This window comes from Podarcis filfolensis, assembly GCF_964270895.1.
Source record: "Podarcis filfolensis genome assembly, chromosome: 15".
Lineage (NCBI taxonomy): Eukaryota > Metazoa > Chordata > Lepidosauria > Squamata > Lacertidae > Podarcis > Podarcis filfolensis.
In genome coordinates this window covers 5,946,811-5,963,928 of record NC_139618.1, presented here as the reverse complement: position 1 = coordinate 5,963,928, position 17,118 = coordinate 5,946,811, and the positions used below count along the sequence as shown (strand labels likewise).

At 45.1% G+C, this 17,118-nt stretch overlaps 1 protein-coding gene across 6 annotated transcripts in view; it reads right to left on the bottom strand.

The window, feature by feature from the left end:
* Positions 1–17,118, bottom strand: part of USP32 (ubiquitin specific peptidase 32) — a 122,531-nt gene that overhangs the window by 81,951 nt on the left and 23,462 nt on the right. For all 6 annotated transcript variants that reach the window (XM_083587381.1, XM_083587384.1, XM_083587379.1 and 3 more), the window contains exon 2: positions 2,818–2,945. In XM_083587381.1, coding sequence (XP_083443507.1) covers positions 2,818–2,945 — 128 coding nt within the window. The remainder of the gene's footprint in view (positions 1–2,817; positions 2,946–17,118) is intronic.

The following is a 17,118-nucleotide window of genomic DNA, read 5'->3' as shown; positions in this document are numbered from 1 at the left end:
TCCTCATTGTCTGCACTCAAGTCTTTGCTAAGTCTGCCTTCCGCCTTAATGGCCTCCATCACTGCCTCTGGTTTTTGCACTACCTTTCTGTGATAAAACAGCTCCTGCCTGTCAGTTACTTCTGATCCATTTTGCCTCTGCATCTTCTGCAACAGTCTCATTGCCTCCTGCTTCAATTATATTTTCTTAGGAACACAAACTATCTAACCAAGCTGGGATCATTGGTAAAGCATGAGACTCTTAATTTCAAGGTCACAGGTTTGAGCCCCACATTGGGCAAAAGAGTCCTGTGTTGCAGGAGGTTGGACAAGAGGACCCTCAGGATCCCAACTCTACAGTTCTATGATTCTGAGTACTGTCAACAGCAGGGATGGAGGAACTTGTTGGCCCTCCTGATGTTGCTGGATTGCAACTCCCGGCATCCCTGAGCACCAGCTATGTTGGCTGGGGCTGATCAGAATTTGGAGGCTTAACATTGCTTGGTGGGTCAGAGACTCCCCACCCCTGGGTCAACAGTCACTGATTGACAGCAGCTCTCCAGGGTTTCAGACAGGAGTGTTTCCCAGCCCTCCCTGGAGATGCCAAGGACTGAAACCAGAGCCTTTGGTATGCAAAAACTACATCTCTTCCCCAATAATGCTTCCAAATCTTGCTGGTTTACTTGCGTCTCATCTCAGGCTTTTTAGGTCAGTTTTCTATTCAGGTGCTCAACTTCTTTCCTCTGTTTGCAACTGGAACTATGAGGCTGCTACACCTTTACTATTACCTTTCATGACTGCCTTTTTGTATCCAATTTATAACCTTGCTTATCACTTTCTAAGTAATTCATTCTTCAACTCCTCCATGTTGTCCATCTTTACTTTCGCCTTCATGTTTTGGGGATATTTTATTTCAACCACCAATTTCCATGTTCTAAGCCGCTCCCTAGGCCTAGAACTTGCTACCCCACTTTACTCTTTGCCACACAGGACATCTTTAGATGGGGGGTGGGGAGCTAATAACATAGTATTCTATCAGACTCAATGATTCCGGTAATTTCCTTAGAGAAGCTGCAGCAGCCAGCGAGGAAAACTGCTGCCACCACCATCTGCGTCAGCTGCTGTTTTCCCAAGTAGGATCAGCCCTGACACCCTTCCCTTTTCACAGCAGGTTATTTATGAACCAAATATACCTTTCCTAAAAGTGTGGGAGGAAAGCCCTAGAGCTGTTTATGATCCCCTCTATTTCTGACATTCAGGCACTGAGTGTCGTCATTTACGCAGCCAAAATGGCACCACCCACACGCAAGAGGGAAGTTGTCAACAAGAAGGTTTTTTGTGGGGGGTTTTGGGCAGGGGGACACCCCAAGATTTGCAGAAGGGGGGCAGGAAACCAACAAACAACCCAGTCAAGAATGGGCATGCCCAGTGACCATAGAATGCTGACTGACAGTTGTGGGGAACAGAGAACTATCAGAAGGGGGAAATGGAACAGAGTGGCTGAAATCCTGATCAGCAGAACTCCATCCTGCAACAATTTGCTGCAGGCCCCACTACTATTAATTCAATTTATTAGTTGCCCAATTCTCCTCCTCACTCTCCTTAATTTTTCGTTTAAATGTATATTTGTGGCCACTGAACTAGGAGAGCTTTATTTTGAAAAGAAGGGAGTAACATTAACAGGAAACGATAGCAGAAGGTAGAAATTATTGCGGGGTTTTTTGCCCTCTTTTACTACCTCAAGTCATACAAACATCAGGTGTAGATTTGTGAGCCCTTTTCGGGTGGGTGGCGTGATGACAGAGATGGATAAATAATGAAGTTGCTGAAGACAGCCCTGGACATCTGGAGTATAAGGGTAAGAAATGGTTGTTATGACTAGAGACAAAGATGGAGAGACTCCTATCCAAAACCCTGGAGAGCCACTGCCAGTCCATGTTGACAATACTGAGCAAGATGAACCAATGGTCTGACTCAGCAGAAGGCAGCTTCCTGTGGGGTCTTGTATACTAGAAGGACCCAGTTGTGGAGTGCAGTTAATCTCTACACACTGAGCACAAAAACACACCCCAATTCCTAACTGTGAGTGTCTGGTCACTCAGTGCAAGGATAAAGCACAGATTTTGCCTTCACCGCCACCTTTCTCTCAGCGCAGGGGTATATCCTCCCACCCAATATTTTGCCACCACAGAACTCTACTGTTCTCCATAGCAGTGAAGGGCAACCACTCACTTCTTGAGCAAAGGGTCTGCTGTGGTGGAGGTATAAACCTACTCCCTGGTGACCCCAGCCATTGAGAACCCAACCTTCTCTCCTATCTGCACCATCCCACCCTTTCATCCTGTGACTCACTGCTTGGTCAGGAAGTGTGACAGAACTGTCCAGCACATAAAAGTTCAGCTTTCCCTAACCTAGTGTGCCCTCCAGATGTTCTGCGCTGCAGCTGTCTTCAGCCTTAAGCAAGCAAAAGCAGGTGTCTATAGTCTTCTCCAACCTACTACTGATCTTGAGACATTCTGGACTACAATTCCCATCAGCCACAGCTAGAAACAACAGGAGCTGTAGATCAAAACATATAAACAACACCAGGCCAAGGGAAGGCTGATACAGGCCCTAGGATTACTACTGCTAGTTTTCACAAAACAGCAACACACCATGTTATAAACGCATACATATCAACGCATACATATCAAATGTATAGCAGAGACACTATGACCGATATATTGGTTAGTGTGAGGCTATAAAGGACTACAGATATTGAGCAACCATTTCCAGAGCAAGCTGAATGCATGCAACTCAACCACAACCCCCCCAACACTTCAAGGAAATCAGTAATTACCTCAGCAACTTTTGGAGGAACTCCATCCCCAAGCACTTCCCGAACGAAGCACTGCTGGCTCATGTAATATGAGAGTCCACAGGTCCTCTTGAAGGCATCTTTCAGCCGCTTCAGTTCTACATCTGTAACTGCATTGGGAGGGCGGAGAGGGAAAGAGTTAGGTACATACTCCGTAATCAAGAAATCTACTCAGAGAAAAGTCAGCCGATTTTTAAAAATGAAATTGTTTGCTAAGATTATTGGAAGAAGATCATTCTTGCAAAAACAATGCACACCCATCACCAGCACACAGAATTCCCTGGTCACTCCTGCAGCCCCCGTGTCCCAGAAAGCCCTATGCACTGAAGTCATCTTTCCTCCAAACAATGATACATGGCTCTGGCAGCTGTCGGTCCACTGGCAGCTGCCATTTTGTTTTTCCCATAACACTCATCTGGGGCACTGTAGGAAAAACTAGAAAGCAGAGACCCCAAAATATAGAAGCACCAGTGGGTGGAGCACTACTCCCTCTTTGTTGCATGTGCCATTTTACTTTCTGTGTAAAGCTCTAGACCAAGCAACACTGTGGGATGCTTCAAGGATAATACTCACAGGGGTTTTGCTGCTCCTTACAATTTAAGAGCAGAAAAAGCCCACTCCTCTACCAAGCTGCAAGCTGCACTGCTTCAACAGGAAAGACTCCTGTCACTGCCTGGCATTTCAATAAGTTTTCAAAATTGATTCCGCTCTTGTTAAGAAGGGCTTTCTTAGAAGGGAATAGAGCGGCATTGAAAACACAAACACAAAAATGCCCTAAACATTCCTCTGGTTTGCAGTTGCGATCTGTGACCATGTGACGGCTGCCTGATGACTTCCTCCTGGACCCAAAGTTCCTGTTCCAAGATGCCAACAATTACCACACATCCCCACTTGGAGAAGAAACTGCAATTCCATGGTTGCTAGCTCCAAAATGAGTTATGTGACACCCCCTCCCCTGAACTCACTGGGCACAATGCCGGGTTAAATGAAGCACAGCAAATGTTCACAAGTACACAAAACAGTTGATATGTCTGCTGTTGAAGCATGTCGGGTTGTCATGTTATAGGAGCACTGGAAGCTGCTCCATTCCATCTCAGGCTACTGGGCCATCAAGCTCAGGATTGACTGATTGGCAGTGGTTCTCTGTGACTTCAGATGGGGTTTCTCCCTGGCCATACCTGAGGATGCTGCAAATGGAAACTGGGAACTGTGGTCCCTCCCCCAAATCTGGGGCTAATGGCTGTGGACCACTAAGGACATATAGCAAGGCTTGCTCATCCCTGCATTAGGGCTTAAGAGCTAGTGTCTAGCATCAGAAATATTTAGGAGAATTCTGTGCACACCGCATCCATTTCAACCCCCCCCCCCCAGTAAATTAGATCAGTTGTAGGTCCCTCCAGGTTGCAGTACATTTGCCAGGCTGACCTTCAACGTTGCCCAGCTCTGAGCTGCGTGGTTCTGCACAAGAATGCTTCCCCCATTCCCAGAGTGAGGCTCTTACAACAAATTAAAAATTGAAGCTTCATAAATATTGTTAGTGGGGGTAGATTTGGAGTTATTTATCAGGCACTTCAAATGCTGTGTCAAGAGGAATAGATTCTCTCTTTCCCCTGCCCGTCCCCTGGGGGTGAGGAAATGGCAGCGCCAGGCTGCCAGGTTCATGTGTTCTGTATTCAGCTCTCACAAGACTGTCTGCAACCACAATAGAAAGATTTCAAGTCCCGGGGAAAAATTCTAATCTGTACACCCAGCTCCCTCATCTGTTGCCAGCCAGAAGATCAAGCCTCCTGACTTAACTTGGTCTGTTTCCAGGAGGCCGGTTGCAATGCTAGCATCTGAATGTCTGCTCCGATATATATATTTATATATAGAGAGAGAAAGAGTGCGCTATACACAAAAGCAGCAAGAAAAGGTGGGGTGGGGGGTTGTTTTGCAGTCAGGGTGGAATAGCTCCATGAACCTAGGAGTCTAGTGCCAGCAGTTCTGAATTTGAAATGTTTTCTCTTCCTGAGTTTAATGGAAAAGGAAGTACCGTATTTTTCGCACCATAGGACGCAGTTTTTCCATCTTAAAAACTAAGGGGAAAAGTCTGTGCGTCCTATGGAGCAAATGCAGGGGGGGGGAGGCAAGCAGGAAAAGCCCCCAAGAGCCACACACAAGCTTCGCACGGCTCTTGCGGGCTTTTCCCCAGGAGGGAGAAGGGACTGACGCGGCCAGTCAGTCCCTTCTCCCTCCTCTAGAAAAGCCTTGCGCAATCTCTCCAGTCGTGGGAGGCTGTGCAAGGCTAAAGAGGAAGCCCGGGCAGCGAGCGCGATCCATCCCGCTCACTGCCCGGGCTTCCTCTTTTGCCTAGCAATGCCTCTCCAGCCGCAGGAGGCTGCACAAGGCTAAAGAAGCCAACTTTTTAAAAATCTCTCTATCTCTACCTCTTTTTCTTTTTTCGTCCTTTCTCCACCCCCTTTATTTTCCTCTGGATCAGTGTTTTTATCTAGATTAACGTTTTAGTTTGGAGGGGGGGAATATTATAAAAAAGGAAACTTTGCAGCTTTTATTTTAGTATACAATAAAAACAGATTAAACAAAACACAAGAGAAGGAACTAGCATAGAAGAAGAAGAAGAGAAAAGGGAAAGAGGGAGGATACAAAGCCATTTACCAGAGGTAGATCTTAACCCTTGCCTCACCTGGGAGCTTCTCTGGGCAGGAATTCCCTCGGCTTAAGTGGGGTGAGGGAAGAGTGGCAGGTAGGGGGGTACCTAGCTAGACAGTGAAGCCACATGTCTCTCCAATGAAAATTGGGAGTGGGCATTGTGTGAAGTGGCTGTGGATCTCCTGCCGCAGAAGTGTAGAACTGTATAGAGTTGGGAGGGCCACCCGAGGGTCATCTAGCCCAGCCCCCTCACAATGTAGGAATCACAGCTAAAGAACGCCAGGCAGATGGTCCCCCAACCACTGCATAAAAGCCTCCAGTGGTGGAGACCCCCAACAACTTCCGAGGTCACAGAATTGCAGGGTTGGAAGGGAACCCCAGGAGTCATCTAGTCCAGCCCTGGTGGACAGCGGGCACAATCCATCCCGTTGTGCAAGGCTAAAGATGCTGCTCAAGGCTAAAGAGGAAGCGCGCAGCCTGTCCGTTGCTCTTTGGGGCTGGGGGGGGGAATAATATTTTTTCCCTTGATTTCCCCCTCTAAAAACTAGGTGCGTCCTGTGGTCCGGTGCGTCCAATAGAGCGAAAAATACGGTAGCTAAACTTTGGTGCTGGCACAAAGGACATTCCTCACCCCCAATCACCCCATTCAAATGTGAACCTCGGAATCTTTCAATAATGCAAGGCTGCAACAGCAGGTATGGGGAGAAGCTCAGCAACACAGAAGGTTCAGTCTTCAGCATCTCCAGTCACAATGATCAAGTCACAGTTTGTGAGAAAGACCCTTCACAGGCAAATGCCCTGGAAAGCTGCTATCAGTTCAGAGTAGGGGTAAATGCACCATGAATCTGATATAATGCAGCTTCCTATGTTGCAAAGAGCTTGTTTTTTGATTCTACAATATGAAGGAAATGTTCTATTGGAAAGGCAACAATACACAAACATAAGGAGGTATAGAGTGGCTACTAGATTATCTCCCAAGAGCAATCAAAATGCAGACACACAGAATACAGAATTGCAAATTCACCTGACAGACACGTGCGCACGCGTGTGTCTGTGCGCGCGTGCGCATGCACACACACACACATGCAATATATATATATATATATATATATATATTACTAGCCCAAAACAGATGCCCTGTAGCTGGGAATGTGTCTCTTTTTCCTCCCTATAATTAGTGAAGCAGAATTAATTATTCAAATCGGTTTTAAAGGTATTGTGCAGGTTTGGGGATTTGGCTTACCCTACTGCAGTACATGGAGCACTTGAGATTTCGAAAGGCTTGAGCGTGCCATTTCAGTTTTAAGTGTGGACGCAGCCCTGTCATTCATCCACCAGTTGCTTCTCCTGCTGGGAAATGGATCCCATTGCAAGAAGTGATACAAACGACTCTTGACAATAAAATCATTTCTTTTCCACGGTGCAAGCCTCTTCCCTATTCATCAAGCCAAATGGGCACTCCTACTCAATATTTACCTGCCTTAATAATTAATAGGGCGCATGCTGCTACAGCCATTCCAACTTGGCATTGCATCCTAGCTAGCTGCAATTAAAAAAAAACCACCACACAGACTTTTTCATTCTAAATGCTTTACATATTAGCCACGCAGAAGAAAAGTAGTGGGGTGGAGAGAATCATGCTAAAGAATAGCAGTGAGTTCTGGGGGGAGAGCTCAGTATCCTCCATCATTACATCATTACGTCCTCATGTACCAACTTGCAGTGCCATCAAGATTTAATTCAAACCGTACAGCACTTTTTTTTTGGGGGGGGGAGAACTTGCAGCTGAAGACTTGGCTCATTATATGGAATCAACAAGCAATTCCTCACCTCCTCTGCAGTTCCTGGGCATGTGAACCCTTCCTCCAGCTGAGCCTATTCTTCTCGTTCCTCTGGGCCTTGCACATTCATCCCCTTGCACATTCCTTCCCTAGGCCGCTGCTTCTACTTCGCTCTGCTTTCTATCAGCCTAGCCTTTAGGCCGTTGCAGTGGAACAGCACGTGCGATGCGATTTTAAATCTGACCTTAAGAAGCCTCCCGCAGCCTGGGCCTAACGAAACCTTGAAGACTGACTTACTGAATGTGTGGCCTATCTTTGTGTTAGGGAAGTGAGATAGTTTGTGATTCAACGGAAAGGGCACATTCCGAAGGTTTTACAGCCTATATTTCCACATTTTTCCTTTGCTGCGTGTTGTGCCATTTTAAATCTCTGCAGGGTTTTTCCTCACCAAAGGGTACTTGCCCCAACCTTGGGTCTTGGCTTCCAGGATTTCCAACACTATTCAGTGATACACCCAGGATCAGTACTTTTATACACCACTGAAGCGCTAGGTCCTGGTCCACAAAACTCAGGAACCAGGGTTGACTGTGCTGTCTGGAATTTGGGGCTGAATAGTTCATATTGCAAGCCTGCGGCTGCTCTCTAACTTCTTAAAAACTTGATGACCTTTCTCTGTAGGTTACTTTCAAGCCTGTGGTCTTAGGTTCCAAAAAGTTGCTTCCCTGTTGCAGCAGAAGTACAAGATGCCTGCAGTCTGCAAGGCACTGTGCTGGGCTGAGAAGCAATCTGGGCAGCTGCTTGTCATAAGGACCCCAGCAGGAGATGCTGTCAAGACAGAACAGTGAGGTGCTCACACCCAGTGGCGTAGCGTGGGTTGTCAGCACCCGGGGCAAGGCAAGTAATTTGCGCCCCCTAACCCTAACCCCCAGATGTTGCGCCCGGTGCGGCCACCCCCCCTGCACCCCCCACGCTACGCCACTGCTCACACCACTACCATTGTGAAACAAGCAAAAGCATTCAAACCCCTCAGCTTCTCTTGACTGCTGCCTTAGTGGTTACACTCAGGTGTTAGTTGAGCCATGTCTGAACAATGTCTCAGAACTATCTGTTCCATTGCGAGAGCTCTCCCTTTCCTTCCAGGAACAGGAGGTAGGGTCTTTAAAGCCAGCACATCTTTGAAGCTCTAGCACAGAGGTCAGCAACCTGCAGCCCATGAGGGTTCCTTAACTGGCCCATGAGCCACCCCCAAACTGAGCCGCCTGCTCGGTGAGTCCCCACACGCTCTCTTCCGCGGCTCTGGAAATTGCTTCTGCGCATGCCCAGACACCAAAAATCGCATCTGTGCATGTCCGCAGGCGTGATTTTCGGCATCTGGGCATGCGCAAAAGCGATTTCTGGTGACACGGACATGCACAGATGCAATTTCTGGCATAGCGCTGCGCTGGTCCAGCCCATGGAGGATCTCCGTGGGAGTGATCCAGCCCATGCCCATTAAGCCTTGCCAACCCCTGCTCTAGCACAGCACGAACTAGGTGATGCTACCTCTTAAATAGTTACCTAGATGGCTAATAGGATGGAGATTTATCATCTGCCAAATGAAAGCTGGGTAAGGTTTTGGAACAGCCCCCTTGTCCCAATGCCCTGTTGTAATTAAGCCCAAGTATGTATAATTAAAATAACATTCACATCTTCTCCTCCTTTCTTACGCTATTTCTATAGCCTTCCCCTTCGTCTGCTCCCTTGTGTCTATTCTTAGACAGAAAGCCCCCTGAGACAGGAATCTGTCCATGTGTAAACAGATGCACTATAGAAATAAAATGTAATTTAGAACAGATCTCTCTCAACTGGGAGCACCACCCATCTAAGCACTATGAGGAGTCTGACAGCAACAAAAGAAAGCTGTACTAGGAGTACCCAAGGGATTACACCATCCAGGAGGACACAGATGTTATTCAGACATCATGCCAAACTCTGGCTTGACATCCCAGGCATATAACAGCAAATTATAGCGCAGAGCTCCTTTAAACTGCTTCTATCTGATGGCATCCCAGAACCCACCTTCATCAATTTTTGTTCAACTTTGGCTTTACATTGCCTTATGCAGAACCTGGATAACTTCTTTGACACATTCAGACTCTTGAGATATCTGTGATTTGGGTTTTTCAGAAAATTTGGAATGGGAAAAATTTTATGACGCCCTAGAGAATGATTTAATTTAGCATGTTTGTTTTACTTTTGTTTAGTAAACAAAGGTTAAAAAAAACCTTTGAAACTGGAACATAAAAAGTTGCCTGAAACTGAGTCAGACCATTAGTCCATCTAGCCCAGTACTGTCTATGCTTACTGGGAGTGGCCCTCCATGCTTTCAGCCAGGGGAAATTCCCAGTCCTGCTTTGGAGATGTTGGTGATTGGAACCTGGGACTTTCTGCAGCCAACACAGACGCTTTATCACTAAGCTATCTTGCCCAATGTTGTATTTGCAACTGGCATTCATCTATTGTCACTAATGAACTTATACAATGGAAAAATCCCAATGGGGGGGAAGTATTAGAAACTTCCAGTGGAAAGGTTTCTGCCACACGTAACTGTGGGATGTAAATGTTACACGTATATTTTTATTAGCTGGTCTGAGACACCTGGTGCTTTGGCACTGCCAAAGCTAAGAAGGTGAGGCCCTGATCCACATCCGATGGCAGACCACTTGGGGCATTAAAAAAGCCTGCTCTGAGTTTCCAAATTACTGAATAGGATTGAAGTAAAATAAATATTTTGAAAGCTAGCTCTGGTATACTGAGTAAAATGCTGAACTTATCAGGGAAGGGCTCACTTGGGTCAGTGGCAGAGCATCTGCTTTTGTATGCAGAAGGTTCCAGGCTCAATCCTTGACATCTCCAGGGAGGGAGGGAGAGACCACTGCATGAAACTCTGGAGAGTTACTGCCACTCAGTGTAGACAGTACAATGATCTGACTCAGTACATACAATGTAGCTCCCTGTGTTCCTAAGTTGTTCCTCTCTCACGTGAGACGGGTGGCAGGGATAGGTCAGTTCTTTCATTTAAGGCAGGGGGGCCTTGTATGTAATAATAATTTAAAAAGAGTCAAGGATGGGAGCCCAAAAGGTATGGCTCAACAGATTTTCTTACCTCGTTCTCGTTTCAACTTAAATTATTCCACTTTTGACACCTTTTGAAGTGAAATGCAATCTGGGATGTGCTGCTTTTGACAAAGCAAACAATGCCAGGTCCTAACAGCCTTATGGTTGGCGCAAAGGTGGTTGGCAGCCATGGGCATTCATCTCACTTTTTCTTAAAAAAATTCACTGGCAAATAAAAACACACAGGACAGCAGCTGCTTACTGCAAAACATTTATGCTGCCCACATTGCTCCAACAAAGGGGTTTGTTGAAGCAATTATTCCCCCCTCTGAAGAAAGGGCTGCAGGCTCAGCCACAAAGCACAATCTGAACCTGTAACATTCTCAGAAGACTCTAGTGGAACGATTCTGCTTGGGTGCCTTTGCTCTAGATTCCTGTTTGCCCACAACTGGCCCAGGGAGCCATCCAAAACTCAAGGTGAGGACCACTGCATACAGAAAATGCCACGTTCAAATCCTGACATCTCTCCAACACCCTGGAAAGCAGTTGCCAGTGGAGTAGCCAGTCCTGACCTATGATCCAACTTGATATGGCTTTGTACGACACTTGATAGACATTTACTTCTAATACACAAAAAAGCAGGACTTGGATGCCATGCCTCAAAATTCCAGAAAGGGTAGCTATGTTGGTGTAGTATACCCATTAGAATATCAGGGCACCTTAAAGACTAATAAAATTATAGTGGCATAAAAATAAACCCGGGGAGGGGCCAGGACATTTTGCATGCAGAGGCTCCTAGGTTCAATCCCTGCCATTTCCAGTTTTAAAAAGGGATCAGGCAACAGGTGATGAAGAAAACCATTTTCTGCCTGAGACAATGGAAAGCTGCTGCCAGGCAGGGTAGGTGGAGAAACAGATGGTAAAATCGTTTGGCCTGGTATAATAAGGCAGCTTCCTATGCTTCTATGTGTGCTGTTTAAAAAACAACAACAACAACAATGTTTTAGTATATTGAAGCAAAATATATTGATTTTGTAGATGCAGTGGAGTCCCTCCCCCCTCCGCCACTAGTCTTTCAGATACCATACACTGCCCTGAGTCAATCAGCTGGAATGGGAGGAAATTCCAAAAAAAGCATATTCTTGCTGTTACAGAGGAAATTACTGAGCAATTTCTGTAGCCTCCCCATTTCAGAAGCCACCCTCTGATTTATATTCATAGGCTGAAGATATATAAAGCTGCTTGATTTGCATCCAACCCCCTTCTGGCATAAATTTCTTCACAGACAGTATTTTAATAGATTCGCTGCTTTGTTTACATACTCAAAAATGGTATTGATTTAGTTCGGCACTGCAAAATGTATTTTCACACACGTTTTCATAGGATGATTTAAAGCCCATTTTATGATCTCCCATTCTCTCTATAATCTCCAACCAGCAAAAACGCAGAAGAGAAAGCAAACTGGCTGGCAGGGATTCAGCCAGTATATGACCATGTGAAAGTAGCCCACTCTCGGCAGCTGATGGCTTTGTGCATGGGACCAAGCACCCACAGGGCCTGAGGGACGGGGGAAGACTGTGCAATCTATTTCCAATGTTCAGGCTGCGTATGCCAAAAACATCACCACCTACACACAAGAAGGAGGTATCGGCAGGCTTGGAGAAGCCTAAGGTTTGCAAACATAACAAAAATATTCTGTGGCTCAGTAACCACAGAATGGTGATTTGACTATTGGAGGGGTAGGGAAGGAGACTAAAAACTAGGTGGGAATGAATGGGGGGAAATTATAATTTACCTCAGAGACCACTGTAAGAAGTTGGAAAAAAATAGCAGGACTGCAATAACACTTGTAATGTATCGTGAGTTATGGACATAATGGAGTTATAAAAAACTTGAATTATTGAAAAAAGATGCAGTAGAAAAGGTTTAACAACAGAACCCATGGAGGGGAAGGGGGAAGTCCAGAGATTTGGAGGAATCTTCTAATTGTGGATGTGTTGTGGTATAATTTTACATTTGTAAAGCAAATAAATAATATATTTTGTGGGGGGGACTAGGTGAGAATGGGCAATGTTTTGTTGCAGGTCCACTTCAACTTCTGTGTATATGTGTGTGTGCATTGCTGGAAAAATTGCAGCAATTTAACAGGTGGCTTAAAGTGAAGACAAGGGCTTGGCACTCTAGGGAACAGTGGAGCTTGAGCACTCTCAGAGCTTTATTAAGCTTAAGAGAAATTCTGCAACCTCAGTTAAAGATCTAACTGAGAATCACTGTAGTTCTAACAAGTTTTCGTAAGACCAATGAGATTTCAAAAAGCTGGAAAATAAGGAACCAAATACATGATCAGAAACATAAACACACAGACACACATTTTATATAAACATTAGTTGTTGCCACTGCCATTGAGATTCTCGACTGTCACAGCCTGACCTCTCACTAAAATATTTGAGGTTTGCCTGTTGCAGAAGGACGACACAAAGCAAATGCAAAGTGGTTGGATTCAAACAGTGCCATTTTCTGGTCTTATCTTTTGATTGCACACGGCCAAGAATACATATACTTTACTTTTACAAAAGAAATCCAAGCAAGCAATGTGGCAAAGATTCCTCAAGTGGTGATGGTGGGGGTCCCATAGGCCTTTACTCAAGGGGTATTTTTCTCCAGGCTCGGATGATGGGCCATGCTTCTAGAAGCCTGTGAAGGTCAGGTTTAGCTTTGGTCAATTAGGTCTACTTGAGTAGGACTTGGCTGGAAACAACACTCAGTGCTGAATAAATAAATTATTATTATTATTAATAATAATAATAATAATAACAATAACAATAATTTATTTCTACCCCGCCCATCTGGCTGGGTTTCCCCAGCCACTCTGGGCGGCTTCCAACAGAAGGTTAAAAATACATTAAATATAGAGTACAGGTGTTCGATATAAAACATCCTGCTGATTATCTGCTAGAAGCTTCGCCTGGCTATTCACAAGGTTACCAAGATGAGAAAGCGAAGGTGAGCCTCAGGGGAAAACATGCAGAGGACGGAGCATCCTGGGGAAACCCACAGAATACTGTCCTTGTTCCAGGGAGCCTGGACTGGCCAAACTACAAGGGGAAAGATGGCACCAAATAGTCTGGCAAATAAAACGAGCCTGTATTATTTCAGCACTGTTTGCCAAAGATAAACAAGGGCAAGCAGGCACTGGAAGATTCATCTGCTATAAAAACAAATGTGTGTATATTAAGTGAAAGAAGGCCGACGGTGATGGTGGGATCTACTAGATAGCTTTAGGAGTTGTTGCTCTGCTCTGGGAGTTCAATTACTTCATGCCACAGCTGTATGTTATTCCACACATAACTTTACATGTATGTGCACAACAAGTTGCAGAGATAACCGATTTTCAGTCTTCCATGCTTTGATACTACTCCAACTATTTGGGAATAAAGGGCACTGTTCTGACATTAAGTATTATTTTTTACATGAACGATAACCACAGTAACCAAATAGCAAATTTTCCTGACCACATTCCCCACTGCAAGAAAGCCCAGGTTTTGTTTTGTTTTGTTAAAAAAAAAAAAAGTGTGGTCCCCTTCCAGCACATAACATTCATAACGGGCTGGGACCATTCTGTAATTCCAAGCATGTTCTGTGATCCTCGGATGAAAGGCAGTACAGTGGACCCTTGGGTTATGTTACCTTCAGGTAGCGCAACTTTCGGGTTGCGAACGCAGCAAACCTGGAAGTGTTTTCTTCCGGGATTCGCCGAGTGCGCATGCGCAGAAGCGCTCTATCAGGTTGCAAGCGTGCACAGAAACAGCACCTCTACTTGCATATTTTTCGGGGTACGTACAGACCCCTGGAATGAATTACATTCGTATCCAGAGGGTCCACCGCATATAAATTTAATTGAAATGAAGACTAAGCCATCAGAGGGGTGAATGAATAAGATTTCCCGTCCTGCACATTGAACCTACTACACAGCAACAGCAGCAGCAACTGACTGAAGTACACAAAGTAAATAGTGAAATGCAAGTAATGCTTCACTAACACAACAAATAATCTACAACAAGTGGGGGAAAGGCCACAGGGCAGTGGGAGATCACTTGGCTTTGAATGCAAAAGGTCTTGGGTTCAATCCCCTGCAACTCTTGCTAAAAGGGTCATGTAGCAGGTTAGAGAAAAAGACCCTTAGTTGGCCAAAACCCTGGAGAGCTGCTGTCAGTCACAAGCAGACAATACTGAGCTAAATGATCAAGAGTCTGCCTCAGGGTAAGAACATCAAAAGAGCCCTTCTGGATCAGGCTAAAGGTCCACCTAGTCCAGCATTCTGTTCTCACAGTGGCCAAAGAGATGCCTAAGGGAAGCCTGCAAGCAGCACCTGACAACAACAGCCCTCCCCATCTCTGATTCCTAGCAAATGACATTCAGAAGCCTACAACGGTGGAAGCAGAATGTAGCCATTGTGGCTAGCAGCCATCTATAACCCTTATGCTCCATGAAGGTAAAGCAGCTTCCTTTAATCCCAGAATAAAGATCATAGAGGCCATAGAAACCGGTATTCCTTTGTGTAGAATTTGGATTATTCTAGTAAAGTCTAGGTGTAAGGAAATGAACCAACCAGGCTCTCCTATGCCTATCTGGATGCAGGATCTCCAGGCTTACATATTAACTGGGGGTGAGGGTGGCTGAGAGCAGCAGGTGACCAAGCTCAAGGCCAGCTGCCAATTTGTCTGCAGAGAGTCACAAAAGTTAAAGGAGAAGGCAAATCTAGAGACCATTCCTTCAGGAGGAACAAAGCCTGGTCCACACCCCCTGCGTTCCTGTCACTGGGTGAAATGGGTGTCTAGAAACAGATCAGCGAGTTGGCAGCCAGCTGATTGTCACCAAGGAAGCGGCAACCAAAATATTATTATTTTTTTAATGCTAGCTTGCATAAATTACACACATGCTCTCACACACTTACGGGTCCTAATGCAAGCTCCCTTGCTTTACTCAACCAACAGTTTGAACTGGGTGAATGGGGAGAGAGAAAAGGAACTTGGCTCTTAATTCTTTATAGGGAGTCACTTTCAACTACTGTATAATTTAGGGCCCCATGTGCATGCCCACAAGCCCCACTCAAATTGGAACGTCTATCAACACCACTCCTCCACTGAACTCGACTGACAAGTGCCAACAGAAATGGAGGCAAAAAAGATAACTAAGGAACAAGAGGGAAGCATCAGCATGATCAAGAAGACAAGTACAAAAAAACATTTTTAGGAAATAAACCTAAAAAGGCAGAAATGTGGATCAAGCATGTTCAGTAGCTATGGGGTGTTTTGTCAGTTCACACAAACACACACTTCTCACTGGCTTTGGAATAGCAGGTCCTTTTTAACCAGAGGAATTAACGTTCCTTTTATTCCAAATTTCTCAACAAATTAGCAACTGAATCCTGTTATTCAAAGAGTAGCTCTGCAGGTTCAGTACCAACCTTGCGGGTCATAAATTAATCTCCGGTGACTGAATTATCTTCTCTGTAATCAACGGCTCAGGGTTCCCCCCTCCCCAAGGAAATTCTGTCCTACTTATACAAGATAATTGCTACTTTATACAGGACACTATTGAATGGCTGGTGTCTCAGCTTGGGAACTTGTCAAGACCCAAACTGATTTACTGCACATTTCCTTCTCCACCCCCAGAAATCAACAAGGTATAAAATATAAAATAAGTCCAGGGAATGGAGGATAGAGAGAAGATATTACCAAAGCAGGGGGAAACACTTGAAAAAAATTAAATAAAATAAGACTGTTGGGATATATAGACAGATCTTGACTTCAAACTTTGGCAGAGATATATTTATATCGTGCTGTACATTTTCAAGAATGCTCATCGTTCGCATAAGATAATACAGCCTGATTAAGCACCAAAGGTCACATTGGAAATGCAGGAAATGCTAGTGGTGACTGTGGATATATCAGCTGCTTGGAATTTGAATGAATTGCATATCTCTTTAAAGACTATGATAAGTGCCAAGTAACAGCAGGCGGGAAGGATGCATTAGGATTGCTTGGCAACATAATCTTTTAATTCCTTTGGTCTGTAAAAAAAGGCAAACTCAACCAAGCAACAATCAAGCTTAACAATCATGCACGTGTATAACAGGGTATTCTTATCTCTGAACATGCCAAATTCTGAACTTCCCCTGCTCCCCTCACCTTCCCAAGACCCAATTTCTTCATTTTATATCATTTGTTTCCCAGCTTTTCTCTGAAGAGCTCAAGGTGTCATACATGACTCTTACCTGCCTCACAACAACCTTGTGAGGTGGGTCAGGCTAAGAGACAATGACTGGCCCAATGTCACCCAGTAAGCTTCATGGCTGTGTGGGGACTTGAACTCTGGTCTCCCAGGTTGTAGTCCAACACTCTTAAGAATTATGATTCCAGGTTAACACAAACCATGGCTTGCAAGGCGGCTTCAAGTCATGATTCTGCTTACAGGTGATTGCAAACCATAGTTTGCCAAATCTAGACACTGTACCAGGCCTGCATTCCTTGGGCAGGAAGGGTATGACATACATTAAACAAAGGCATGTGCAACAGGGAGAGTTCATATGAAAACTAAAAGTTGGGTTTTTTCAACCACTTTTGTGAAAAAAGTGAGCATTCCGTTCTGATGCTCAAAACATGTTCTGGGGCTCAGTATGTGCTCAGACACCCAGTTTCTGAATTTTAGATGTATGTGTGGCCTCCCCCAAGCGATTACTTTGAGTCTGGCTCCA